Source organism: Epinephelus fuscoguttatus, linkage group LG20 (genome assembly GCF_011397635.1).
Source record: "Epinephelus fuscoguttatus linkage group LG20, E.fuscoguttatus.final_Chr_v1".
NCBI lineage: Eukaryota > Metazoa > Chordata > Actinopteri > Perciformes > Serranidae > Epinephelus > Epinephelus fuscoguttatus.
This window is the reverse complement of record NC_064771.1, coordinates 16913709-16941627: the sequence shown is the minus strand read 5'-3', so window position 1 is coordinate 16941627 and position 27919 is coordinate 16913709. Positions and strand designations below refer to the sequence as shown.

The 27919-nt window shown below is 42.2% G+C and overlaps 1 protein-coding gene across 3 annotated transcripts in view; it reads right to left on the bottom strand.

Moving 5' to 3' along the window:
* Positions 1-46: 46 nt before the first annotated feature.
* The window catches only part of rab11fip3 (RAB11 family interacting protein 3 (class II)), a 33638-nt gene continuing 5765 nt past the window's right edge, over positions 47-27919 (bottom strand). Inside the window, exons 2-14 of one of the 3 annotated variants that reach the window (XM_049563023.1) lie at positions 21548-21641; positions 16912-16988; positions 13177-13349; positions 9223-9423; positions 6557-6694; positions 4335-4370; positions 4058-4151; positions 3648-3892; positions 3065-3146; positions 2818-2955; positions 1711-1866; positions 1415-1555; positions 47-1306 (exon numbers count right to left, since the gene is read on the bottom strand). In XM_049563023.1, coding sequence (XP_049418980.1) covers positions 1193-1306; positions 1415-1555; positions 1711-1866; positions 2818-2955; positions 3065-3146; positions 3648-3892; positions 4058-4151; positions 4335-4370; positions 6557-6694; positions 9223-9423; positions 13177-13349; positions 16912-16988; positions 21548-21641 — 1689 coding nt within the window. In that variant the 3' untranslated portion in view covers positions 47-1192. Of the gene's footprint in view, positions 1307-1414; positions 1556-1710; positions 1867-2817; positions 2956-3064; positions 3147-3647; positions 3893-4057; positions 4152-4334; positions 4371-6556; positions 6695-9222; positions 9424-13176; positions 13350-14271; positions 14430-16911; positions 16989-21547; positions 21642-27919 lie in introns of those variants that run through there. The other 2 variants (XM_049563024.1, XM_049563025.1) reach the window with 2 other exon arrangements.

Sequence of the window (27919 nt, the reverse complement as noted above, 5' to 3'; positions counted from 1 at the left end):
ATTTTACCTTGCTAAACATGGGAGCTGCTGGTCTACTACTGCCTTGATCAGTTGGTTTGTTTGTGTTATTGTGAGACGTTGATGTTTTAAAAAGTTAGTTTGGACACAGGGAAGTCACACAATGACACAAACAAACTAACCAATCGAGGAAGTGGTAGACCAGCAGCTCCCGTGTTTAGCAAGGTAAAATTACTGCTTTTATGAATGGAGTCTGGCTTTGACGAAAGCTTTCAGTTCAGCTCCCTGTCAGACAGGGCTGTCTGTTTAGGAAGTACTGAGCATACGAAGAGAGAAATGATACTGGGATTATACTGCAAGAGTTTGTAAATGGATGTTCTGATATAGTTTTGCTGTTGTTAAACATGGACCCCTATCATTTAAATTAATCAAGATTTTTCTTCCCATTTTTGGATTCTTGGTTCAATGTGGTGGATGCCAGAGAAACAAAGTCTTCTTCACTAATTCCATCAAACATAGGACGAGTAACTCATACACAAATGATCATTCTGTGGGTCAACTACCCTTTAAACACATTAAAGACAAATTGAAAAGATAAAACGCTGCTTCAATCTCCCGCCCAGCGCTTCATACGGCTTTCTCACTTGTGATTGAAACCCGATTCAGCTTGGTTCAGGAGATCACAGCCCACATACCACCACCATCCCAGTTAATACATCACTGACTGAACTGAGGCATGTATGGCATGCTTAAAATAATCAATACTTGGATCACCTTTCGTTTAAGGCCTTTCGGTTCTGTAGAATTGTGTGATTGTTTCAAACGTTGACACTTTGTTTTTTCGGAGGGGAAGGGACGGGAAAATCTTGTAACTTACAAATTCATTCACTCAACAAGGGGAGACTCGGGTCCCTCTAGCCAAATACATGGAGGTCACCAGAACCCAAGTGTATTCAGGAGGGTCAACACATATACACTCACAAATAAGCACAGACTCGAGGGATATCTAACTGAAAATTATTTTTCCACCAGCAGCCACAGACTTCTTAGAAATCTCAAATCCTTCTTTTTTTGGGGGGTGAGTTAGATGAGTTGAGTGCGTCGTCGTTTTCCTACCAAAATGATATCCGAATATTTTTTACATCCTTTTCTTGATAGATTTCTTTTAACCAAGTCTCCAACACTTTGAACAGCCTGAGGAGTCACTGTGCGTGGCCGTCTGGCTGCGTGCTGTCTATTTGACCTCGAGGATGGAGGGGTTGCACTCCATGATGGCCACGATGATTTTGTCGATGTAGTCCTGGAGTCTGTAGTTGATCTCCTCCTGTTTGTGGACAGCCTCCATCAACTAGAAATGGAGACACAAATGTCAGTGGAGATTAAAGTGATGACAGAGTCGCAGAAAAACATTTAACGTAAACCGACGAAAAATATGTTTCACAACTTCTAAACCTACCTCTACGCGAGACACATTGTTGATCTCAGCTGCCAGGGAGTCAGAGAAGGAGGCTGACATTAAATTCTTGGCTCCCTGGATGCTCAGGTTGATAATCTGGCCGTTTAACTCGTCATTCTGCTCCTTCAGGCTGCGGTTGTCCTGGAAAGGTTAAGTCCAATGTGACATATCATTAAAAGGCCTGATTCTTATTCTTCTATTTTAAAACAGTCTATTCTGAGTGGTAGAAAGAGAAAGCACTACATAAAACGAGTACAGAGGCAGAAAATTGAGGACACTCAGAATGTATGTGCTACCTGTTTGAGTCGTTTGATCTCCTGCTCCAGCTCTGCTTCACGGGTGCGGGTCTGATACTCCTGCAGCCCCGCTCCAGGTGTGCGCCCCCTCTTCGCTTCGGCCTCTAGCTTGTAGAGCTGTAGGTGCTCGAGCTGTTTGCGCAAGTCCTCAATGAGCTGTGGTGCAAACAAAGCAAGACAAATTGGTTAGTAAAGTGATTCAGGATGACAGGTTAGGACAAAAATACTTGATTCATTTTGACAGGATTATTTGACACATGACAGAAAGGTTGGGCGATATGATGATGTATGCCATCTACCACGGGAGCTATTTGGGACAGGAAATGTAGCAAATCAGGGCTGGAATCTTGCATGATCTCGTGAATCCAGCTGCTTTGCTAGGTACGGCGATTTGGGCAGACATGGAGGAGGAGAGTGAAGTTGTAAATACAGAAACCTGTAACACTTGAAACTATATAAGTGCACTTAGTAGAGTGCAGCTCTCCACCAGGTGTGTCTGAGGGCATGTGAGTAGGGAACAGGGAGTGCAGGGCAGGCTGTGTGATCAGCGTATGTGCATGACAGTAGTGGAATGATTAATCTTTTAACATGCCTATCTTTAGTGGATTACAACATATCAGCTGCTGATCCTCTGGTTCCAAACAAGACCAAACTTTTCTACGGATAGAGAGACAACGACAAAATGTGGCCTGCAACAGACTACGCAAGGCTTATTTGTAGGCCTGGCTGATTGCCGGAAATGCCTTTTGCAATGTGATTTTATTGATGATTTGAGGCCCCTTCTGGCCAGTTAAGAGGAGTGAGGAGTCAGCAGTCACTGACAATATATAAAAGTCAATAAAATAGGTTTCCAAAAACTGTTGATCACCACAGCCACAAAAGGTTCTTGAGCACGCAGTCATAAATGTGCACAAAAACATTAGGCTGATGGGTCCAATAGTATGCTCCAGGCTTACATCTGGCAGAGATTATTATTTTTCTCAGGAACCTTAAAGCTTCCATTTTGAAAGAATCGTTGTTTTACTGTTTTGAGTCTGTTCTGTACTGCATTGTTATATTTTGTACGCAGATGACTGTTTATTTTGTACACAGTGAAACCAGTCCCACCTCCTGAGTGCACTCCTTCTCCTTCTGGCTCTGGTGGCGCTCATGGCTCAGCTTGTCAGCCATCTTCCTGCGTGACTCAATCTCGTCCTGCAGCCTGTCAGACATGACTTCAGTCTCATCTTGCAGCTTCCTCTTCTCCTGAAACATTATCAGAACAAAAATAAAGATTAAAAGGAGCGTTAAAGCAGGTGAGAAATGGAACAATGAAGGCAAAGCAAATCGGGAGATGACATATTGTAGCTCTCACCTCCTCTAGCCTCTCGATATTTGCTCGAAGACAAGGAACACAGGACCTCAGCTCGCTGTTCTCCTCGTCCAGCTGCTGCAGCCTGAGAAACAAACACGAATCCACATCAGAAACTTACAGTACAGCCGAAAAGTTACAAGTGACACTGTTGATAGTAAACAATGCTGGACCACAGGACAGCAGCTCACAATCAGTGGCAGATAAGTGCCAGAGGATGGCAGTGTAGAGCCACGACACCTCCAACAAACATGAGAATCACTGGCGTCACTAACAGATGTTTTTATTTCACCTTTACATCTAATACAGTAATCACACCAAAAGGTAAAAACTTATCAGGATGTCAAACACTGACTGACTTTGTTGTCAATATCCAGTAAAATTAGCACAACACATTAAAAATATCTAAATGTAGATCTTGTTTTTTGCCGTTTATAGGCATTTTTACTCATCAAAATAACAAACACAATGATAAAACTGTGTTAAATAAACCAGGTAGCATGTGCAGACTTACAGAATATAAATCAATATGTTCTACAGTCATAAATAGATTGCACCAAATGTATTCTAAACATAACCAGTGTACCTGGCCTGCAGGTTTTCCTGCTCCAGCCCTCTCTCCCTCTCCAGCTTGGTCAAGGCCTCCTTGTGACGACGGCTCTCCTGCTGTTGTTGCTCCTCAGCGTGGACCTCTTGCTCCTTCAGCTGCTCCTCCAAGGCATTGGCCCGGTGCACCAGTTGAAGGTTCTCCTGGCGCAGTCGCGCGTGCTGCTCCCCCGACGCCTCCGACTCCTTTTCCAGCTCCGCTACTCGGCGCTCGAGGAGGAGCACCTGGGAAGAGTAGATGTTTAAAGGTTAGTGATACGAAAATGAAGCATTGTAAGAGTAATCAAGTATAAATTGCCAATAGGAAATGTTCCTTCTTCCTTTAATGAATACTGTAGCAGGTGATAACTGTGGAAAACTGTAAACTTCCTTTAACAGATGAGCTCTCACCTTGTCTGTGATGTCATTGTCGGCGAGCTCCAGGATGTCCCGCGTCAAGTCACTCATGGTGTCCAGAGTCATCGAGCTGTTCTGGAGGAGATGTCTGCACATGGACAGAAAAAAAAACACACACACACACACACACACACACAAAAAACGTTAATCCCTAGAGCCGGTTCACATTTGACAAACTGCTGTTTTTCTATGGCAAACATAACCATCTATTACAATCATACTAGAAATACAAACCCTTGCCTACTGAAATCAGAGCAACTGTTTGGCTTACCTTGCTACTTTCTTGCTGGACAGCCTCTTGCCAGCACTGGATGGGGGGGGGGGGACACAGAACAACAGGAAAAATGGTCAGGAAGAGAAAAAGGATAAAGGAAAGAGACACCATCTCCTGGTGTCGTTTGTCCTATCCAACTCCTCGTCCCTCTCTCTGATAGTAGAGGAGCCCCACATTAAAAAAGGACATGTTGTGGTGGTTCTTCACTAATAAATCACTAGGTTTTCGTTGAAACTAAAGCTACAAGATATCCACACATCACAGCAATCTAACAAACACAACAGCATGGATTTATATTATCTAACAAGTGCTGATTTAGGATCAGATTTGACCTGCAACAGCAATACAGAAACTTAAAGCAGCTACAAGGAGTTTTCAGCTGGTTATAAAACAGTCTCGATTTAATACTGATGCCTCTGTGAGTCCTACATAAGCAAACAAGACCATCAGAGATGAGATTGGCTATATCTGTGTGGTTATTCTTAATGTCTGTCCCTGGGTCATTTTCTCAAACAAAGTTTTGCAGTGAGTCGTACGTTAGCCAGTCGAAAGAAGGCCGGAGGAGATTTTTTCTTAAGAGAATTTTATTTTAACCATAATATTTTGTGGTTATGGCTGATACTGAGGCAGGATCAGCACAGAGAGAAAGAAAATAATTGACCAAAGAACAATAAAAAGCTAAAAGAGACTCATAAAGCACTGGCAAAAACACAAGTCAACCTTGGTCAGTCATTAAACAGATGGGTTAAGGGATTACAAAATACTCAAACACGATCCTGACTTGGCTCTCTGCTTCCTAACATGTCTATTATATTCATGAAATATGTTTCGAAATATGGTTTTACATCAATATACGAATTAACATTGGTGGCTAGAACAAAGCTAGCTAACACTTTGGCTAACAGTAGCTGAACTTAACTGACGTTATCTGCATTTGTCAAGCAAAGCCAGCACTGCAAAGCTTTCTGCTATTATGAGCATGATAGTCTGGCTCACAGTACTTAGACTGTGGATATAAACCTGTCGTTGCCAGTTTATTTCAGATGGTAACAAGCTTTCTGTGTATTGCAATTCTTAAAATCCCTGTTGCTACATGAAACTAGTTTCTCAAAGCCAGACATATCTCCACAGCAACAACAACCTCCTGGCTAGCAACCTATAACTTATGTGGCATCTTCTTCTGCGAGGATTAAGCCATTTTAATGCCAGGGCTCGCCTCCCCATGTGCAAATGTTCAACCAAAACAAGTAAGAGTTGCGTCAGTGTGTCCTGGCCCTAGCGCTAGCCATGATGATTATGATTGGCTTACGGAAATACAAACAACCCAGAGTGATTTTTTTTCCTTAGAGCAGGATTATGATGGGTACAGCCACACTTCTCTCCAGCACTGGAACACCACAAGATAGTAGTTTGTATAAAGTTGAAAGGCTAGATAATAAATAGTGTCTCTTTCGATCACTTCCAGACGAATGCGTGCACTAGCTAGATCAAGATTTTCACAGCACAAGACAGTGGTGCCCATGGGAAACACGAAATCAAAGTTCCTTGTAGTTGCTTTAAAATAAAACATAAAGTAGATGTTTTGTAGATTTGCTCTGTATCAAATTCAGTTGCTAAACACATCAAATAGGATTTGGTCATTAATCCTAGATCAGCTGGTCGGTTGCGATAAAAGCAGGCTCTTTGAAAAAGCTTTACTCCGCTACCAGCAGTCATTCTGCAACAACTCAAATGAAGCATGAGGACAATGACATGGAGAGCAGAAAGACATCACTCACCTGTGATACCTGCGGTTATTGACTCATATTTATTAAGCTTATTATCAGATGAGCAAAATGTTTATTATGCATGAATAACAAATCATAATTTGTACAGATGTTCAGAAAGAAAAAGAGGTGGCTACCAGCATCTAAAAAGTGCACTCGTAGCCACTGGAATGCCTTAAATGGGTTTTTCCATATTTAATGTTGAAGTTTAACACACTGCAACTCACACACAAAAAGAGGTGCAAATGAAAAAAGATTAGGAACCATGGGTTCAAAACACACCCACAAAATAAACCAGAATGTGTGTGTGAGAGCACAATCTGTAACATACCACACACCATGTTGTCAGCATGCGCACATTTTGAGACCATGCATGATAACTGCATCTAATCAGCACTGCAAACACATCCACACAGCTTGCAAATCGGAGTGGGTTGGTGAATGACGTGTTACCTAGTCATCTCTAGGAAATTGAGACGGGTGGAGAGGTCCTCGAGACGACTTATTTGTTTGTGACACTGGCTACAGAAAAAGTCCAGCGCCTCCTCCCTGAGGAAGCTCTGAAAGCAGTCAGGGAGAGGAGCAGGTGCACTGGAAAGAGGAGAACAGGGAGGAAGAAGGAGGAGGAAGTGGTGAGTGATGGACAAGAAGGAGGTGCACTGAGGTGGGACAGGAGCACCTCTGGGGGGTGGGGGTGCAGGAGGTGTTAGTGAAAACCACAGGAGAGTTTCAAAGAGTAAAGTGTGAGGAGTACAGCGGGAGGGAGATGTGAAACAGACTGCAGTGTGGCTGTGATTTTTTCTGGACGGCGCAAGGAGACAAAACATTCTCGGAGAAAGAATGTGTTGATCTCTCTTCAGCGCCGATGACATTCTCTTTCCCTGACGCCAGACATTCTTGTCTATTCAACCTTGGCGTCTTTGCCGGGAGCTCAGAAACCTACAGAATGGTTACAATTAAGTTAAATAAACCCAAACAATTCGAGCTCCTGAGAAAACAACTGAAACACACAGTTGATTATTGCACTGTTTGGAGTCCGTGCCCTCTCCTCACATCACCTCAGCCAGCCGATTGTTCATTCAGGGAGCGAGTCCGGTCTGAATTATGCAACACGCTGGCACAGGTTCCTGTTTATGTAGGCAGAAACGTGGCGTGGCAGACTTTGAGTGAGTGTCACTTGATGGTCATATGCGCCGTTGTACCAAACAGTTTTCTCCCTGACAGTGTGAAGGATGACTTTGTTAAATAACGCTCACAGTGGTGTGTTTTTGAGTCGGACAGAGGCAACCGACAGAGTGTACGTGTAGTCAGAGCACTGTGATATGCAGATAGATAAATGTGGGGGCATGTGTAGGCAGCAGTGCTACGTGCGCCAACAATGAGCACGATTGGCTCAAAACAACGGTGACGCATTCTCACTGAGTGGGTGAAGACTGTGGGATGCAGTTATTTTTTTTTTTGTGTATGATTTTTTTTTTAGCCTAACCACCAACTTGTGTGCCATGGAATCTTTCAGACTGTATGACATGCACTAATTAAATTTTATTAATTTATTGGTTTTCAACGGTCATTTAAGAATGCATAATTAAAGTAGACTTATCCTACTGCAATCCTTTTTGAATTAAATACTTCCAAGAAATGCATAAACAGTAATGTTCTACCTTTATTATTACTATTAGTGCCAAATCCAGTAAGACCAGCTCATTTCCGTATTGTCACTGGGCTAAACAAACGAGGCAGTTAGCTGTTAAGAGAATCCTGGCAAGGAAAATTATGGAAATATTACACAAGTGGGAATTACGCATTATCTGGCTTTTAGTCTCTGATGAAAACAGAGGAGGAGGGAGGAAAAAGATGACTGTGAACAGGCTTCGAAACAAATGAATGGTGCCTTAGAGAAGAGTGTGTATGTGTAGAAATGTGGCTGTATTTTTGTTTGTCGGACACGTCACACTGCTGAAGTCAACCTGTATCTGTACGACTGAAACCCTGAGGCAAAGCTCACTGAGCGTCATTTCCACTGCATGGTTCGACTCCGCTCCACTCAACTCACTTTTGGTAGTGTAGGTGGGATTCTCAGGTGATCGCCTTAATGATGCCAAATTAACCTGCAGTGACATCATAATCAAAGCGACACTTGCTAAATTCTTTCATCCACAACCAAACAGAGGAACGTCTGCACTTTGTCAGTTGTATGGCATAGTAAACAGCCTGATTTATGGTAGGGCGCTAGGCACTTCCGATTAGTGTCACTCATTAGACATGATGCATTTCATCAGAAAAAAGGGCTGCTTGAAACTTTTCTTTCATATTACACATCTGATCAAACAATGCAAGCTAGATACTCTTATAAAATTAGGAACACTGCAACAGCTGCAGATTGCACCTTGCTAAACAGGACAGAAATAGGCTCGGAGTGTAAAAAAAAAACACAGGGTGTCTCTGGTTTCCATGGAGATTATTTAAAACCATTTGCTGAAGCATAATATGAAAAGGTGCAGATGTTTATTTCTGTTGAGTGATACTTTTCGTGTCGTACCATGCAGTGGAAATGTGGCATTAGATACTCCTCAAGGTTTCCGAACTCAACAAAACATCCACCTTCTGTTGGTCCCAGAGGCCTTGGCCACCCTTAAGAATTAAACAGTGTGAGCGTAAAACATTTACTCAGACTACTCAAGGCCTCACAACAAGGGCAAATGAAAGAAGGCACAGTTACAGAACAGGATTCAGCCCAATATCCACATTTTCAATACTTTGCAACAGTGAGACTGACGCCATTAACTTTGTATACACTTCATTAATCTTGCCCTTCGCCAGAGAGAGAGGCAGATAAGGTGGGAAGGACGTCTCCAGATAGCTCTTATCAATGTTTGACCTCAGTGTCTTTGTTGAAAGAGAAACATTTTCTCTGAAGAATGTAAATAGGGGCTTTTAAAACCTGGACAATACAGTTGAGAATGTAAGAGTGTCACACCTTGTATCAGGATGGGCTGATAAAAATACAGTCTGGTGAATATTCACATCAATTAAATAACATCCAGGATGACTTCAAACAAGATTAATGTGGAAAAGGTTTAAACTTTATCAGAGGTTTTGTAGGGAAGACAAGCTCATACCTCGGAGAGAGCAGTGAGGAGCCATTGATCTGCTCAGGTGGTTGCACGAGAGGGGAGTCACCCCCTCCCTCTGTCCCCTCCACGCTGCTCTCCAAGAGCAACTCTGAGGTGTTACTTTCCCCGAAGTCCTCAAAGTGCTCCTCCTCTCCACCGATGACCGTCACCAGCGAGTGGTTATGGAGCTCGGAGTTCAGGGAAAACCTGAGGGGCACATAAGATTACTGTGTAAGTGTGTGTGCCGACTTGTACATACAACAACAGCGTAGTTTACGTTAGGTCCTGGCCAGAAATAGTGGAAAATGTGTCAGGTTTAGACGGGATAAAAATGGACTGGGTATAAACAGCCAGTAACCATCCATTTACAAAACCACACTCTCAGCCAAACCAAACAAGGCTCATCTTTTGACTTCATTCAAAGAAAACAGATACCCCTACAGTAATTGGGCAACAGTATCTGGATAACAAGTTGGTGGCGTGGTGGACCCAGAAGCCTGGAAACAACTAGAGCCAACTGTAAATCCAAAACAAGTACAATTAATCTTCCCCCCAGGAGGAGCGGCAATCTGGACAAGTTCAACGATCACTTGTCTTCAAAGGTAATCTGTTAATTCACATTAATCCCAAAGTCTGTTTCGGCTAAAACAAAATGTCTCCTGCTTTGCTGTTGATGCAAAACAACGTTGGGAAAACTTGAGGCATGTGAGAGGAGCCTTCGGGTAGTTTGATGTGGGTCAAGCTTAAGAGATGTTCTCAGCTGCGCTGACACAGAGGGCTGCGACTTTGGCTTTCATAATTGGCTGGTTATCTGAGTGGATCTGGAAGTCTTTGCCATGAATTGTCTGCATGTGAAGTCTTTGATATTCGTTTAACGGGAAAGCTGGAAAGTTGTCCAACAGGATGCGTGAGGTGTCTTGAGCACACACAGGACGAGGATGTCCAAGTCAGCAGAAAAGCTTGCCTTCTCAGCACACAATGACAAAGCTCATTCTGCTTGTTTACAAGACAAATGACATTTATTTGGCCAACTCAAAGCTAAAACATCACCTTAAAAACCCCACACAGACAAAAAAGTCAGACTCTACGAATGACAACTTTCCATACTTAGTCTCTTTAAACCAGACAACAATGCAGTTTCACTTGCAGCCTCTGCCAACATTCAGCTAAAATGGTTAAACAGCAACAAAACCATTTTTTGAGTCACTTACCCTTTACTCAGGTTCTTACTACTTGGCCCCATGTTGAGGTCCCTCACACAGAGGGATGGCGAAGAGAGAGAACGCATCTTCAAACGCCCCCCGCTGCCCTGGCGTGAAAGCCGTGGAGCAACTGGAGCCAAAACACCGGACAACCAGAGTGGAATTCTGAAGTTTCACAGGTTACACTGATTTAAAACAAAAAACACAACTCTCCAGTTTGGAGAAAACAAAAAGGGTCTGCTTTTGAAAACCGCAAAGTCTGTGGGTTTAATGAGCTGCCAATCAGTGCCACATGACTGACTGTTGCGTCGTCTGTGCCACCTGAAAAGACTTGAGGCGGCTGTACCAGAAAGGGTGCACTGCGAGTGGGTTAATCAGATTTGAGGCTAAGCAACGGCCAACAGACAGTCCTGCTGACCGTCCAAGGGCCAAATGTGTGTGGGGACACGGGTAGGACAGAGGAGGGTGGGGGAGGATAATCCTGTTAGATTCTTAATCCCCGGTCCAGTACATATACTCCTACCCTGGATATGGCTAGAGTTAGCTGGGTTAACACACGGCACAATCTCAGTTTACTTCCAGACCTTTTTGCAGGGTTTAACATTTATGTCTTTTCCCCATTTGCCCAGTTGGGCAAATCTAGAAGTTCAAAGTCAATTTTTACTTGCCCCTACACAAATTAGCGGGGATCAGATAACAACAAAGTTAACTATAATGAAAAAGAACCCTGTTTTACCCGCCTTGCTTTTAACTTGGGGCGTGGAGATTCACCCACATCCTCTATCGCCACCCAACTTAACTACTTGACGCTTCAGCTCATAAACTTTGTCTTTACCCGCCACCATTTTCTCACAAGTGTCCGATCAGTACTGAGCATGTGCAGCTCTCAGCGGAGATGAGAAGGAAGCGAGTTGGCTCAATGCTCGCTACTTCCAACATCAGCTCCAGGAAATATAGTGCATTTAATCCTTTTTAACCACTTGTCCGATCAAGCAAGTGAGTTGTTAGATTAACTAGCCCGATATGGTTTTTTTACTTGCCATGGGCATTCGGACAATCTGTGCTGTTGAGCCCTGTTTTGTTGCATTTACTCAGAGTCAGTGTTGATTGAATCACTGTGACTTGGAAAACCGCTTACAGGTCTGTGCATGCCCATGTTTTCCATAAAAACTTATCTTTACTGACAGGGAGACTTAGCAATGAGTCAAATTTTGTTAAACTGACTGCTGATATACGAGAACATAAAGGTCATTCAGTTAGCTTCCCGTCAGGAGTGGACTTAGCAGGCCAATGGTATGAATAACTGGAAGGCAGAGAATGAGATTAGCCCACACCACAGTAAAAAAAGGAAAACAACCTAAAAAAAAAAATGAGCTAACTCAACACTTCCTGGAATTCAAGGCTCAATCATGGAATAGGAAGTCCAAACGCATCCCTGACAGGCAGACCACTCCAATCCATCATCAAGCAGGACAGACAGGTCACAGAGTCAGCAGATAGGCCTCACTTCTCTGCACTTCCTCCCTTGTGTTTGCCCCTGGTGCTATATCAACAAGAACGTTCATGCACAAACGTATAGACTTAAACTACCTATATTTGACAATAAAACAGATAAAGTTGCAATCAAAATGAGAGGGTTTGATCGGCACACTAAAATACACAAAACCTCCTACTCATCCTACTTGTTTCAAATAATGGACCACAGACGCACAGAGACAGTTTGTTACTGTGTTTATGGTCCAAAATGACTCACCACTGTACTTATCAAATGTTCTTCACTGTGGTGCTACTTTGTTGTACATGGTAGAATTAAATGGAGCTTGCTTTTTTCAAATGCCAACCCTTTCTGATTTGGGATAAATCCACTGTCAAAAGACATGTGAGACAGACTGACAGCTGCCAGGCAGTCTGAGAGACTCATCACACCAGATCATTGGCATGAGATCTGGAATGCAGTAGAAGTCAATAAGGAGGATAGTCTTTACCATTTTGACTGCTTTGAGCGGGCAGTGTTGGTGTTGAGGATTGGGAACCTAAGCAACTGTAACCCAAAATGACAAATGAATGAATTCTTTTAAGACTTCACATTAAAAATATTCCACTCGCTGTGCTCCTGAACAATTTCTGCCATTAACCGAGAATTCAGAGAGTGCCTCTGTCTCTTTTCAGCCGATCCACTCAGACACACTGGCTTGGATAAAGAATGGTAGAAGGGCTTTTCAGTGTTCAAGGTCTCAGGCGCTCTGTGCACATTTCAAGTTATCTCTAAATGAGCTTTATTTTATGGAAGAAAAAAAGAAAACAGAAGCATAACATACTGTATGTCTGACTGACTTTTTACCCATTGCATTAGTGGAGGAATTTAAGGTCAATAAAGTGGTGGCTGCCTATTGCCTCGCTTTAATCTGCCTGTCTGCTGACCCACATAGAACCCAAGTGATCCAGCGTTGGGCAGGCAAGACTCGCACACCATGTGATCTGTGTGAAAGGTCAGCGCAGGGCGACTTCAGGGCTAACCCTCTGCTGGAGATTTGACGCACATTTACGGTAAATTCAGATGCCAGCAGCGATTACAAGCAGCATTCTGGCACTGATCTCATGACAAGTGGATTACAATCGATGATGTATTACGGAAGTCATTCAGGGTCGCTAATAGCCTCCTCAGCGTCACACACAAAGCACAGAAAGAATGTGTATCCAGGAAATATGAGTCAGAATTGACACTGTGTATATGGCTGATAGTGTATTTTATACCAACCTATTTCCGCCGTCTTCAGGGTCGTGCAGCGTGGCCTCGATGCCGCTATCCGTCTCCACATCCTCGTGCATCTCGGGGGGTACGAGGGCACCCGTGTCCTCATCGGTGAAGGTCTCACATTCACTGTAAGTGCTCTCGGAGCCCAGGTACGCGCTGTCTGTCACCTCATTTTGCTGCAGTAACAGAAACCAAACAGGAGAAACACATTACAGCACGCCCATCGAGCAGTAAACAGACAAATCCATACTGATCTGAATAATTCACCAAGGTAACAACAGGGCATAGACATGAATAGAGTGTAAATAGGGCTGGGTGATAGGGAGAAAATTAAATATCACTGTATTTTTGACCAAATGCCTGTAATGCAGCCTTTCAAACCATGAAAAGACACTTGGGATATTACGATACCCAAAATCAAAGACTATATCTTGTCTCTTATCAATTTAATATCAATAAACAGCCCAGCCAAAGGAGTTAATATTGTATTTTCTGATTAAAATAATAACATGGCTCTATAAAGCTTTGCTCCACCACAGCACACAATACTGCACACACAAACATTTAGTGCTCAACAAGCTGCTGCCATCATTATGATAAACAACAGAATGCATTGTGATGACTTCTGTTTCTGACTTTTCAATGTCATCAGGTATATTTCCATTAAGGATCATTTACAATTATGAAAAGCTAAAAGGCAGACAGCACACCTATAGGCTTTTTAAAACCAACAGCCATTTCCCAGATGGTCTATTTTAAATCTTCAGGTCGAGCCAGCCAGGTACCGACGCCAATTACCAAACAAATCATCGAGCATAAACAGACTTCAGAGACAGACTGCTGTGATTCAGATGGCTGTTCCAAGCAGCAAAAACCTGCTGCATCAACACCTCTAAGCAAAAAGTTCAAACAAAATGAGCAAGCTTTAGGCTTTCCAAGCAACACCTACCAAACGCTTGATACAAAACCCATACACTGATACATGCCAAAAAATAGCATCTGAGCGTATTAGCAACTAGACACACATTATCAGGTATCAGAGCTGGGAAGCAATAATGAAGGCGAGACAGGTGAGTCATGTTGGGAAGCGTAACGTACCATTAAAAATGCAGCGTCAGGAGAAGCAGGGCCCAGGGGGCTATCCACCATGCCCAGAACCATTCTCTCTGCCCAGTGTCACTGACAGAAAAGCTGGCCTGCCATGAGAGCTAATGACTACAAATGCCTCCCCACCTTCACTCTCACGGAGAGTGAGAGAGCACGCTTGAGAAAAAAAATAAGGAAAATACTGTGACACCTCGTTCAGCTCCACTGGGTGGTCAGAGGGGAGGAGACAGAGACAAAGTCCAAAGAGTAGCAGAAGTCAGCTGTAACGCTCAATCAGCCAGCAGTTAAAACACCACACCATCAGCTGAATGACTGTTTAATCTTTCCTGGCTCCTGGGAGCTTCACTTCCTGGCCCAGTGTGACAGTATAAATCAGTAAGCCATGTTCTTCATGTTGCAGACTGCTCAGTGAATGAGGGCTATACATCACAACAACCTGTCATAACTGTCTGTCTGTGTGCCAACTGAAAACTCACATGCTGTTAAGCTTTAACACTCTAAAAGGCAGAGGTGTTGCATAACCTGTATTGCTGTTGACAATTACTGTTATATGGAATCTAAAGAATCAGAATGTAACATGGGAATGTGAAAGTTAGCGACGGCAGAAAATATTTAGTAAAAGGAAAAAAGCGGGCCGGACGGGGCGTTGCTTTTCTCTGATGCCAGGCCTCAGCTGAACAGCCTCACCTTGCCTGTTTTGAAAGCAAACAGGGCGAGAACAGCGCAGCCATTGAGAGAGAGGAACCCTTTTCTGCCAGAAACTGGAGGGGAAAAAACAAGGCCATGGACACAGGTGTGGCGTGGACTTCAAACATAAACACAAACTTCCCCAAAAACCTTCGGGTTCCAGTAAACAGCAGAGAGAGTTTATAATTTACTGGACCTTACTCATTGTTAGTGGCCATTTATGGTTTCATTTGTAATATCTGAATAAAAAATAAGGAGCAAACTACATTTAAAAACAAAATCACTGCAGCAAGTTATCGAATAGTCATGTTACTCAACTGAAAAACTATCCTCAATAGACACATCATTCAAGGACTAATAAAACACAGATTTGATGACATCATGAAGCAGTGTGGGATCATGGGAGTTGTTGTCTTCATTGTTAAACAACTACTAGTGCCTCTGGGAATCTATCTGATGTGACTCAGACAGAAATCGTGTTGAAGTTTTATTCACGTTCCATTTAGTCACGTTCATTCATTGATATGAAATAGCCAGCAGTAACTTTAGCTAACCCAATGTTAACTTGCTAACTTAACATTAGATTAGCTGACTAACCATACAGCTGCTGTAGCTAACGTTACGTAGTGAGATCAGTCATGGGGTAGCCTGAATGTTATCTGTGGTCTAAACAATCACACTAAAAATAACTTTAGGAGCTTGTTAAATGTCGTTGTGATGGTATGACATCACTATACACATCAGCTTTGTGCCTGGGATGAGCCATCTGTCATAGAAGCAGATTGTATGACTCCTTCCTCACTCTCTGAGGTATCATCTGAATTTGAATTTGTAGTTTCATTACAAAGCATGAACCTGATGTGCTGCATATCCCTGTGTTTCCCTGGACGTTAGAGAAACTAGAGGGGCCATAGGTTATATAACACCATTGAAAGGCAACTGAATGAAATGCACCTTTTCTTGCATTAAAGAGAGATTTCTCAGGGTTTGTACATTATTAGAAACATTTGGGGCAATGTAAATGCACAACTATATTATATCTTTAATATACCTATCATTTGGCATTTGCTTTAACTCCACTTATCTTGATTTCCCCCTCATCTTGCTGGTACTCTATCCATTTTAATATATGAAAGCTCTCTATTTTCTGTCAAACAAATTTTCGCAAGGCCTTCACTGTGCTCTGGAGCCTTGGAGCAATAATTAAATCCAATAAGACCGTACAATACATCAGACATTGTGTTAGTGTCTCTTGTATTAGATTCACTGGTCTCAACAAATATCCAAAGGGCCATGTTTCCCCTACCAAAGCATTTCAGACAAATGCCTTTTTTTTTATCATAACATTACCAACTCATGGACTCTATGAAATGGATTGAAGTGGACGGGACCCATTTGCCCTCCTGACTGTGATACACTGGCCTGCACTTTTACACCATACCAAGAGAGGGAGCTGACACTGTGCAATGTACAGCCACTAAAACAACAGTCATAGCCCCACAGTGCTCAAAGTGCACACAATAGCACAAACGTTTCAATTTCTGCGGAGGCCAGCAACAATGATGGTTAAATATACAAGTTCCGTGCACAAGAGGAGCCAGGAATTCCAGATATGCTAACCACAACTGTAAAAACACACATGTAAAAAACTCAGGCACATTCCAGCTAATTCAATATTTGTCAAAGAATACTCAAAAGCCGAGCCAGCCAGATGCTATTTAGTGTCAGCCAAACCAGGGTGTTCAGTCTGTGGAACATTCACAGAGTGGTAATGATAGCTCTGCAAGCCACTCGGTGAATTACAGTGGGAAGAGTGCGAGTGCACGGGGAGTTCAGCCTGTGACCTTCACACTGTGCTGCTGTATGCGCCGATGGGAACTGAAGGCAACAACTGGACCACATACACAACTACAGAGAGGTTAAGCCTCTTGTGCGGCGCCTCACCTCGTCGTACTCTTCTGGACAGCCCACAGCTCCATCGCCTGGACTGTAGTTTACATTGTAGAGCTGTGGCTCGGGACCTGTAGAGAGGAGAGGAAGGAGGCAGGTTTAATGTGCGCAGAATAAACAGATAAAGTCAAACAGCAAAGGAGGCTCAATAAACATAAGACTAGCGTGCACAGTGCCAATACCCATGTGCAACCAAACACTTATTATAAAGAAAGAAGTGTCAGAGCAGGTATGGATTTATGTTTATATTTTATAAAATGTATCATGACAGGATGAGGAAGGGTTGGTAGGATGAACATGAAGTATTTGTTATATATGATTAACACTGGTTGGATAGTTGGGTTGTACATAATTTCTTTTGTGAGTTATACATCTTAAATAGGACCATACAAGTGTATAGAGCTACTTCTTCCTCCTCCTTTTCAGACATGTAAATATCAATATTGTTCATCGTTTGAAATAAATCAAATCAAATAGCACTAACAGACTGAAAGTTTGTTACCCGCTATGAAATATTTGACTAAAAATCTAAACCCAACAATCAAGATTTTCAAGCCTGGCAATGTTCATTATCAAATATGCATTTGTATTGTGAACAAGTACAAAGTTACATTTCCAGGAGCCCTTATTCCTGAAACTCACAAAATTATGAGACAGCAATCTTGTATATTACTTTTTTCATGCACCACTCTCTGGCTAACGGCATAAAAATGTTCATTTAAATGTCTGCCAAACTCATAAAGATGATCTATGATGCGACAAAAGCAACTCAATACACCAGTCTCTTCATCCTACTGAAAATTGTGGCGCCTGATAATTTTATCTCAGAATTTCCTGCTACAACAGATACAGTAAAATACTGTATAATATGCTTTCATTATCACTTAATGGTTTATATAATAATTCAATAACACATGGCATTGTTTCTGTGTGATTTTTAATTACTTATTTAAATTAGCATGAGCATATCCTTAAGCATAAAACAGGGCAATTTTATCTGCAGTATTTTATCACAATGTGAATTGGATAGCTTCATTTAAAATTCAAATATGATCTAGATAAGCGAGAGAAAAGCATTTTAATTTTCTCAAAGACATTAAGTTTATGCAGGCATGTGAAGTCTTCCATCTCTCTTGATGCAAAGACATAAATGTGACTCCACTCTTAACAGATTGATGGTAAATATGTGTTTCTATCTGTGTTTGACAAACAGATATTTCTGCTTGTAATGTGTTTGCTCAAGTGCACAATCAGCACCTTTAAGGCCGCGTGTCCTTGCTGCCCTACTCTGGCATATTTACAGTCAGCAATCTGAGCGTGATGTGACAGTAAACATTATGTAACTTTTACACTCGCATTTCAAGGGCTATAGAATGTCATCTAATGAGAGTGCGGGCAAAATAAAACAATAAATAAAGGACAATACGCGACCCGTATCCAATTCAAATTTGTCAATACAGGCCTCTGTTGAGAGCACTCACAGACAAGCAGTGTAACCTGAGACACAGCAACAAGATGGAGCCACTGTGGCTCCTGTATCTAGTAAACAGAGCTGTGAATAGCACCCTGCTGAGAGAATAGAGCACAAACAGTGTTCTTGAAAACTGCCAGTGCACCCAAGGGTTTTTGTGTGCCCCCTGCTCTTACGTAAGCCGTTGCTCTTCGAGACTTGTACACATTAAGTGAAATGAGTCTGCTGCACCGAGTGGGGCCGTGCAGGAGGAGCTGGCTTCTGTTTGAGCAACGCACCTGCAGTGTCTTGGCATGATGTCAAAATATCAGAGGACGCAGATATTTCGAACTTTTATTGTTTCAGACATGCCACAGCCACTACAGGGGACCAGGCATTTCCATAGCCTGCGGGCCTGCCGTTATTAAACCCTACCTCTGCTGGTAACTAGTGGTGCAGAAATGAAATAAAAATGAAGGTGGGGTGCAAAGAATGAATGTTTATATTGGAACTAGACAACGGGTTTGAAGCTGGAGGAGCAGGTTTTGCTGCCTGATTGCAGCAGAGGAGGTGGGGAAGTTGTAACAGAGAACACGGATCTTAAAAAAAAAAAAAAGTCTAAAAAACTGCACCCCGCCTTTACGAGCACAGTGGAATTCTGTCAGCAGTGTGAGTGTGAGCGAGTGACCTGGGAAGTTACAGTAGAGGTCTGATGTTCACACACTATTGGGAAACTATATGATTCATTTTCCATTTTGCTGATTGTGCAGAAGAGAGGCAGTAAAGACAAAACAGTGAGTAACAGGATCATGGGATAATGATCCCGGGCTGGATCCTGACCCATGACATCATGCTTATGTGATATGTGAGTTCGCCAAAGACAAACAAGCCATCAAAACAACTTCAGGGACACATGACGACACTTGAAATGGTACATGACAGATTTTTTTTTTTTTTTTTTTTTTTTTTAATGTCTGCTCTCTGAAATGTTCCTTTAAGCACCATTGGGACCGTCAACCCACCACATACAGGAGCTCCTCACAAGATTTACAGGAAGTGCACTGAAGTAAGGTCCAATTTTTTAATAAGAATTGCTGCACTTGAAATGTGTTTGATGACACAAATGTATGGCATGTTGAATACTCATTCTCACTATATATATATATATATATATATATATATATATATATATATATATGTATAAAAGCATATATGTTTGGTCAGTATATGCCGGTAAAGGCACGTCTGTGTTATCTGCCCTCACAACACAGCTTTGCGACTAGCGACGCGGGTGAAACAGAGAGGCCAGGCCAGAGAGAGAGGACAGTAAATAATTTAGGTGAACAGGACTCTCTGCCCAAACCTCATCTCTCCGCCGCTCCCGCCCTGAACTCCTGCCAATAAGCCCATGTGTCTGTGTATCTCATGCTTTCCAGTGCATGACTTATTAATGCTCGGAGTAACCAGAGCTGTGCAACCCAGAAAAGCCTGGAGAAAGAGTGCTACCAATCGATAGGCTGGGTGGATTGAGGTAAGCAGTGCAGTGCAGCGGTGACGTCACCACAACCTGTGCGGTATGTCAACACGACCAGCGTGTGTTGTAAATTGCTGAGGGGCTGAAACTATTTGTAATGATGTCACTTCAGTGTGTGTCAATATGAATTTAGTTGAGTGATTCATGGTTAAAGGCAACCTGCTTTCATTTCAAATAAAATGATAAAAAAAAAAAGGAACTTCTCAGAAAAGTCTTTGGCAATAAAAGGTTTCTCAATATCTTTATTTAAAATATAATCTTTCCAAGTGTGCAAATGGGCCCTCTTTTTTTTTTTTTTTTTTTTTTTTACATCTTTTAACCTCTAACACAATGTACATAATCTTGCGACAGGTAAAATTTACTTGAACGCCCCCTCATGTCTGAACAACGCGGATATTCAGTGAAAATTCTGGTACATGACTTGCCAACTGTGACATCATATACACAGAAACATAGCAGATACAATTAAATGTTTTGTTGATGGCGAGATACTTTTTATTTACTCACGTACTGGATATCAATCTTGTGCTCACATGTAAATATAATTATGAAATTAGGTTGTAACAGTTGTGGCAGTGGCTGCCCACGTACAGTGATCTAGATTAGTTAGAAATGTATTTACTTTGTAACATAAAGCTTCAAACTGTTTCAGCATACTTGAATAGCGACATGAATCTTCACTGGGGCGTTAAACGCTAAGGAATAAAATACAACACATCTTTGGAGCGTCCATGTTATTTCCACATTATGACTTGAAAGTCATGAACACATGAAAGTGGGAACAATGGATTCCAAACCCAGAAAATGGCACCATTTGAGGAGCATTTGAACGCAGCATTAATCCATCATGTACACTTCACTAACTGTTACGACCATGGGAAGTAGTTCAGAACTAAAGTCAATTCCAGATTTAGATAAGATTTACTGCCGAGGTAGCCTGGTGACATAACTGTCAAGAGAAGCTTATAAATTGTTCGTGTTTTAGGAGTACAGTTTACGAGTCCTTACAACTACAACTTAAGGCAGTTTTTCAAAGCGTATAAAGTGGAACAGGAGGACAGCAAAGTGGATAAAGAAAGACTAACAGCATTTAGAGCCCAGTTACACAGAATTTGGGTCAGTCTTCTGCCTTTCTTTTCAAAATCCCTACCATCAGCTAAGGGATGGATGTGAACATACTGTGTTGACAACAATATTTGGGCGCCATGGGGGATGCAGAGATGGAGCCAGATGCTGGAGACTAAATGGAGGTGCGAGAATCTGCTGTTGAAGTTTTTATTAACAGCAGAATTAGGTTAACGGCAGGTTAGCCACATGGAGTACTACAGGCAGATAAAATACTAGCATCAGAGCACAGAATATGGATTTCACCATGCATCACAGCTCTTTGATTTGTGATACAGCCATTATTATGTCCAATAAAAGCTTACTGCATTTATTACACATGACATAAGCAAGCCATTTTTATGACAGAATATTTTTAGCAGGGAGGTTTCACAGATCATTAAATGTAGAACCCCCAGAGCCTTATACAACGGGCCAAATGAGTCCACAGAAAAGGAACGCTGGATAAAGACCTTCAAGGGAAAACAATTAAAGACATGTATAGCAAGCCTTGAATCTAAAACTTGCATCTCATGACTCACCTCCATTGCTGATTGCAGAGATCCCACGGTGGAAGTCTTCAAAGCTGATCACTCCCAGTCCGCTGGGATCCAAAAACTTGGTCAGATCCTTCACCTGAAAGATAAAAGCAATACAACATTCAGAACTAATTTCATCATGGCAACAGAAGGAAAATCCCTCTCCCATAACCCTGTCATTTGTTCTGCCTAGATGCTTTAAGATTATGTCATAAATTATGTAATGCAAAGTTTTTCCGCACAAGGAGGAAAATGACTGGACAGCTATGTCTGCACACTGACTTCAATGGAAAAAGCACATGCAGAAGAACAAGCCAGTATTTGAGCCAAACATGAAACTCATAAGCATCATTTCTGCAGTTCACTTCACTAACATGACAGTTTTACTGCAGAACGACATGAACTCCAAAGATTTTGATCACAGGAGCAAAAAAAGACCAATAAAAAACAACTTCTGACCTCCTGAAGAAAATCAGCTTTTGCAGACGTCAAGTGTTGCTGACTTTATTGAATTCAGAGCAATAGTGAGTTCACCAGGATTTTAAAGTGTGCAAAGGGTACAGCCTTTATTCCCTTTGCATGTGACGTGAAAAATAAAAATGCTTTACAACTGCAGATAGTGTTTTCACCACACAGACCTTTTTTAAGTCATAAAAATGGCTTGTATTCTTACATTAGGTGTTACATTAATCTGACATTCTGAATATACATTTGTTAAATGCATGCATGTACATAATGTGCAGCAAAATAGCCGTTTGTGCAAAAAAACTTTGCTGCTCTCAGCTGTTAAATGGGTTACGTAAGTGCACCTACATACTGTATATTCCTACAGTCAGTAACCTGGCAACAGGGGGATGTGCGCTTCAGTAACTACAGGACCTCACAGCATAAAAAAACAACACCACTTCTCGGATCAACAGTCTTTTCTAGATGGAAAATCGAATCTTAGCGTATGTGAAATTAAATCTAATCCCATCCGAGCCTTCACCTGCACAAATTCCTTAGCACATTGCCCCAGTTAATGCTCACTATTCAGTTACATGGCTACCAAAGACCTGACCTGGCAACTAGATATGCGCCTGTATCTGCAGAACTATTGGCGGCACCGAGCAACCAAATAGTAGACAAATGTCATCCATCCAAAAAAATTACGCTAACCCATTATTACAGTATAATTTAAGGCGTGTATCACTGACAAAATTAGCTGGGAAGGAGCCTGAGAGTATGCTGGGGCGAGGTTTCTGTGGTTTCAGCTCACTTATTCCTCAACAAAGTGAGCTCACGATGTGAACACGGTCATTTCACCGAGCCTCGCGTTCTGTGTGCGGCCTCTCTCTCTCCGGCACTTTTTTCATATCGGTTACACATAAAAACAAGCTGATCTGCTTAGCAACGCTGAGCTGTGACTCAGGAGGCTGAGAAGGCTGAAACTCCTAATAAACTGACTCCCGACAACCCCCGTGGCTTATGATCTGGGTTTGGTGAATTAAGCCCAGCTGTACTCGGGGAGAGGAGGGGAGCGACTGATCTGAGTGGTGGTTAACACTGCAATGTTAAGTTTAGCATCTAACTTCTATCTCTGCTATGCTAACCCTTTTCATACTGTAGATTCGCAACAGAAACGGGGTCTTTAAAAGGCTGAACTGGTGAAAAGAAACTCATGGCCGAGGTCAGAGTCAGGCGAGTGAATAAATCTTTCCGTTTCACAATGGCTCACGGAAAACTATTTTGTTCCATGAAGCTATTCAGAAACACCTCTGCTGGGTGAGGTGAGAAAACTGAAGTGTGATAGGGGGATTTAACTGAGTGTCTGTGGTCCTCATGACATTTTTACATAACTGTTAGAATAAGCAGTGAACTGTTATTCATTATTGCATCTGCAGTAAGAGAATCGGGCAGTGTGCTATAATAACATATGACTGGGTGAACCGCTGTGACAGCCAAGGCAACCAGACCAGTGTAAACCTACTATAATATGGAAGCAATCCATGGCCTACATCAGAGTTGTTAAGCCTGTACTGTACAGCAGTGCCAGGCCCCTCAGGTCTTGTGAGCAGAGCCTGTTGGCTATTTCTAGGTCTAACCTAAAAACTAGAGGTGAATGTGATTTCAGTTCGGTTGTATTTGGCCCCAAGACCCAGGAAAGGCCTCTCCACAGCTGGTAAACTGGCCCCATGCATGCTTCCTTTTATGTATTTTCATGCACATTTTGAAGTATCACATTATAAAAGCTGTATGGAAATGGTAAAATCGACACAACAAAAAAGTTTTCATGCTCGCTTGGTTCGGTTTTGTGCTGTTTTGAAAAAGATGATGCACAAAAAGGGACATGGAAACCCCTTTGCAGAATGTGCTCTAGCATCTGTCTGCATCTTCCCATATAATCCCATAATGCTGTAACTTGTCTTCATCTCTGGACAGCATGAAACATGCCCAATACTAGCTATTGTGAAAGAACAATCAAAACTTATTAAAACAAATTCCTTAAGACCTCTCTCCATTTTTTTTTCCTAGTCTCTGGATGGATGGCGAAGGCGACTTGTTTCCAGATCGCTACCTCTACTTCTTATACTCTTCCTACTGTCAGATTACAGACATTCGTAGTGTAGCCTATATGCTAACTTCTGACGAAACTACGCTTTGCGTATCCCAGTTTATTCGTTTCAAACCAGTTGATGGAAACACGCATAATTCACATTCAATTTTAGTGCATGGGGTCTACACGGACTGCCAGAGGCCTGTACTATGAAGCCAGTTCAGCTTACCCAGGTATTCTTTTCGTTATCTGGCTTGACTAACCCTACCATTGGTCGTCTTGGTAACTGGCACTACAAAGCTGGTTACCAGCTAGTTAAGTCAACTCTGGATTTTCCTATCCAGCCACGAACGTGTTAATGTGGAAGAGGCGGCAGTGTTAATTACGAGTGACATCATCAGAACCATGAATGAAGTAGGTTATTTCATACGATAAGAGATGAGCTATCACTAGAACAGAATAGAGTACATACACTACTTTTTTTTTTTTTTTTACCTGAGACTCCGGACTTTTGTCCATGGATACATTTTTCTTCAGTGATCTGATTGGTTAGAGGTCGGGTTGTTGACAGGTTGTGATTCGATACTAGCTGTTCAGCATAAATTGCTACAATGATTTATCCCCGTTAAAAGAGAACCAGCTTTGGGGCGCTGGTGGTTTAGTGGTAGAGCAGGCGCCCCATGTACAAGGCTGTTGCCACAGTGGCCCAGGTTCGACTCCAGCCTGTGGCCCTTTGCTGCATGTCACTCCCTCTCTCTCTCCCCCCTTCACGCTTGTCTGTCCTATACATTAAAGGCTAAAAAGCCCTAAAAAATATCTTAAAAAAAAAGAGAGAGAACCAGCTTCGTAGTACCGAAAAACCCAGAGTTAACCCTGAAGTTACCTCGCTAACTCTAAATCCTGCTTTGCAGTACAAGCCGCAGTGTGTTTAAAAATTGGTTTGACAACTGAATGGACATACGACTACTGTGCACTGGATTATAAATTTATGTTGTCATCCTTGTTTTGATTGTTACCATGTACTCTGCAGTCCTGCTGACTACCTCTATTGTTTTCTTTCATAGATCTTGCAACTTGCTATGTAACTGCAGAGTTTACTGGCATGAAGGTTATTCAAGCTAAAACCCTCTTTAAAATAATTCCTTTAAACTTTTTTATAATGGAACTTTCTGTAAGTATTTGGCTGAACGTGTATTTCTAATTTGTTCGTATGTCTTTTTTGCCATTTGATGCTCATTTTAAAAAAGCAGCCTTTGTTTTGTTTTGTTTTACGCTGTTTTGTTTTATGATGCTGTATCATGTACTGTAATATGTAATAATTTGCATCATTACACCTAACAAGCATAGGTGGCCCCTGGCGAGAGTGGTGAGGCAGATAAAAACTAAACTCAAAGGCAACTCTGTCTGCTTAGCAGAGCAATGAAGGCACTGTGGTTTTTCTGTTTCCACTATTTGTGTCTAATCAGTGCCGGGGCACGCCTGACCGCCTCCACACAGACCGCTGTTGTGCATAACCCCATGCAGAAGAATACCCTTTGGTGAGAGTCTTTCCTGGAGGGGATTTCACAATAGTTTCTAAACAAAACTCTGATACTCATGATTATAGGCCAAGTGCGATGGCTAAAGATGATGAAAGAAAAAGCAGAATCATCGTAGGGTATAAAATATTAACACATACACACAAGAGTGAACTCAAGAGAGGGGATGTTTCAGGGCATGGGACATTCCATTGTGGATTAGAGGGGCAGTACATAAAAGCAGCGGGTGAGGGGCGGGACACTGGCCAAAGTGGGGTTGGGAGTGTCGACTGACAGGAGACATGACCACAATGCAGTTCGGAGTGGCTTTTGTGCAGAATTAGGGTCAAAACCAGTGAGTGAAACCAGTGAGTGAAACCAGTGAGTGGTGGCTAGGGAGATCTTTTCAATAAGTGAACTCTCAGATTTGGCACATGCCTGCTGGACATCTCACATTTGAGGACAATTTTTTGCCTGTGATCGATATGAGACGATATCAGTAAATATTCTTACTGTCTCTTTCTTGGCTGCTCACTATTATCTGCCAGGCGCTAGGCTGCTGGCACTGAATGTTTAGGTGGGAGGTCCGCTTGGACACAGTCATGCCTTGGGAGTTTCAAAATAAAGGCGTATGATGATGACAATATGACGATATGCATCAATGTTTCCACTGTGCATCATTGGATTGATCCAGATCAATGTATCGTCATGTTTGCTGTTGAAATACATGTAAAAGCTGATCCACAATAGACTACATGCTCATATTCAACCCACACACAATGCAGTACGTGTAGGGTCACTATCATATCCTGGAAGAACTCTGGGGAAAACATTTGCATGCTTGGCATACAAGCACCAGCCGAACGCGCATGCAAATACCTCATGAATACCTTCCTGCTGTGTCTGACAGGTTGCTGGGATATTTGCAAAGTGGTACATAACAATACACATGCAAGGCCCGCTCCTAGCCCTCAGCTAAACCATGACGATATAAATACTAAATCGTACTGAAGAATGCCTGCTGTGTATGGCCTCACCGGAAAACAGAATTATCTGTGAAGCTTGTGGAAGTAATAAGAAAATAACAGCTAAACCAAACATTGTTTATCATGCCGAGAAATAATTCCTGTGACATCCTGAGTGTAGCTCTTGACACCACTTCTTGGCTCACATCCCGACTGGCAATTTAAACTTCTATTGTTGAACGTGTTATTCACTGAGGTGCTTATAAATTAGTATGACCTGTCCTGTGGCTTTCTCAACCACTGCTAAAATACTTGTTTCACCGTTGTGGTCCATGGTACAGCTTCACTAATCTGAGCCACTCAGGCGTGGAAGTTATTCAAACCACTTTTATCTACAGATGACTGAAATACAAGGACATATCAGGGCAAAGCTTATTCAAATATGAAAAGCACACATGTATTGAGAACTGATAGGAAAGGAAAGAACCATTTGCCACCTTAGCAAAGACACAATCAGCACTGTGACTTCAGTGGTATGTCGGCCTTGTTAGATCAAACCTGACTTTCCCACTGGTCCTTGACTTCAGCTAATGAAAGCAAATCCTCTAAAAAGGTTACATGCATTATATAACATTCCACAAATTCTGAAGATAAGTCAGTCTGCTGCATGCTTACTTATTGTAAATGAAAAAGGCAAACATGCCAAAGCCTCTGTCTCTCTCTCTCCAATCACAAACGCGGGAGAAATCTGAGAGGAGTTTGCTGGGCACAAATTAGCTCTTGCAAACCCGATATCTGATAGGGATACACAAAGAGAGAAGCACAAGTAACCAATCTGCACAATCTGGTTAGCAGTCCAAGGAAAACCTTTACGAAACAATGATCCAAAGGAAAGTGCTGGAATCTAGATAGCTGGGAGGTGGAGCGGGAGAACTCCACCAGAAACCAAATAAACAGAGTGGAATAACAGTGAAACGGACCACACCTTTGAAATAAAATCAACTCCTAAGTGTCATGTAAATGTTTCACCTTTAGCACTGCCTAACAAAACAACAGGTGGGATCTATTTACATTAAACTAACATGACAAAACCTCCATTCCTCTGTCCCTCAAAACAAGGTCATGGGCAGTACGTGGTTTGGCACCCAAACCATGGAGTCCCTCTGACTCAGGAAAATACATTTTACTCTTAATCCTTCAAAATTCCCTGCCTGGGGAGCCACAGATACCTACGGCTAGACATGGGACAGATCAGGGGCAATAGAGGCGCTTTGAACTGGGAGAGAAGGGATTAACAAGCATTAGTGAGCCAGAGTCACACTCTGTGTGTATGGAGTACCAACAAGTTCACATCCTC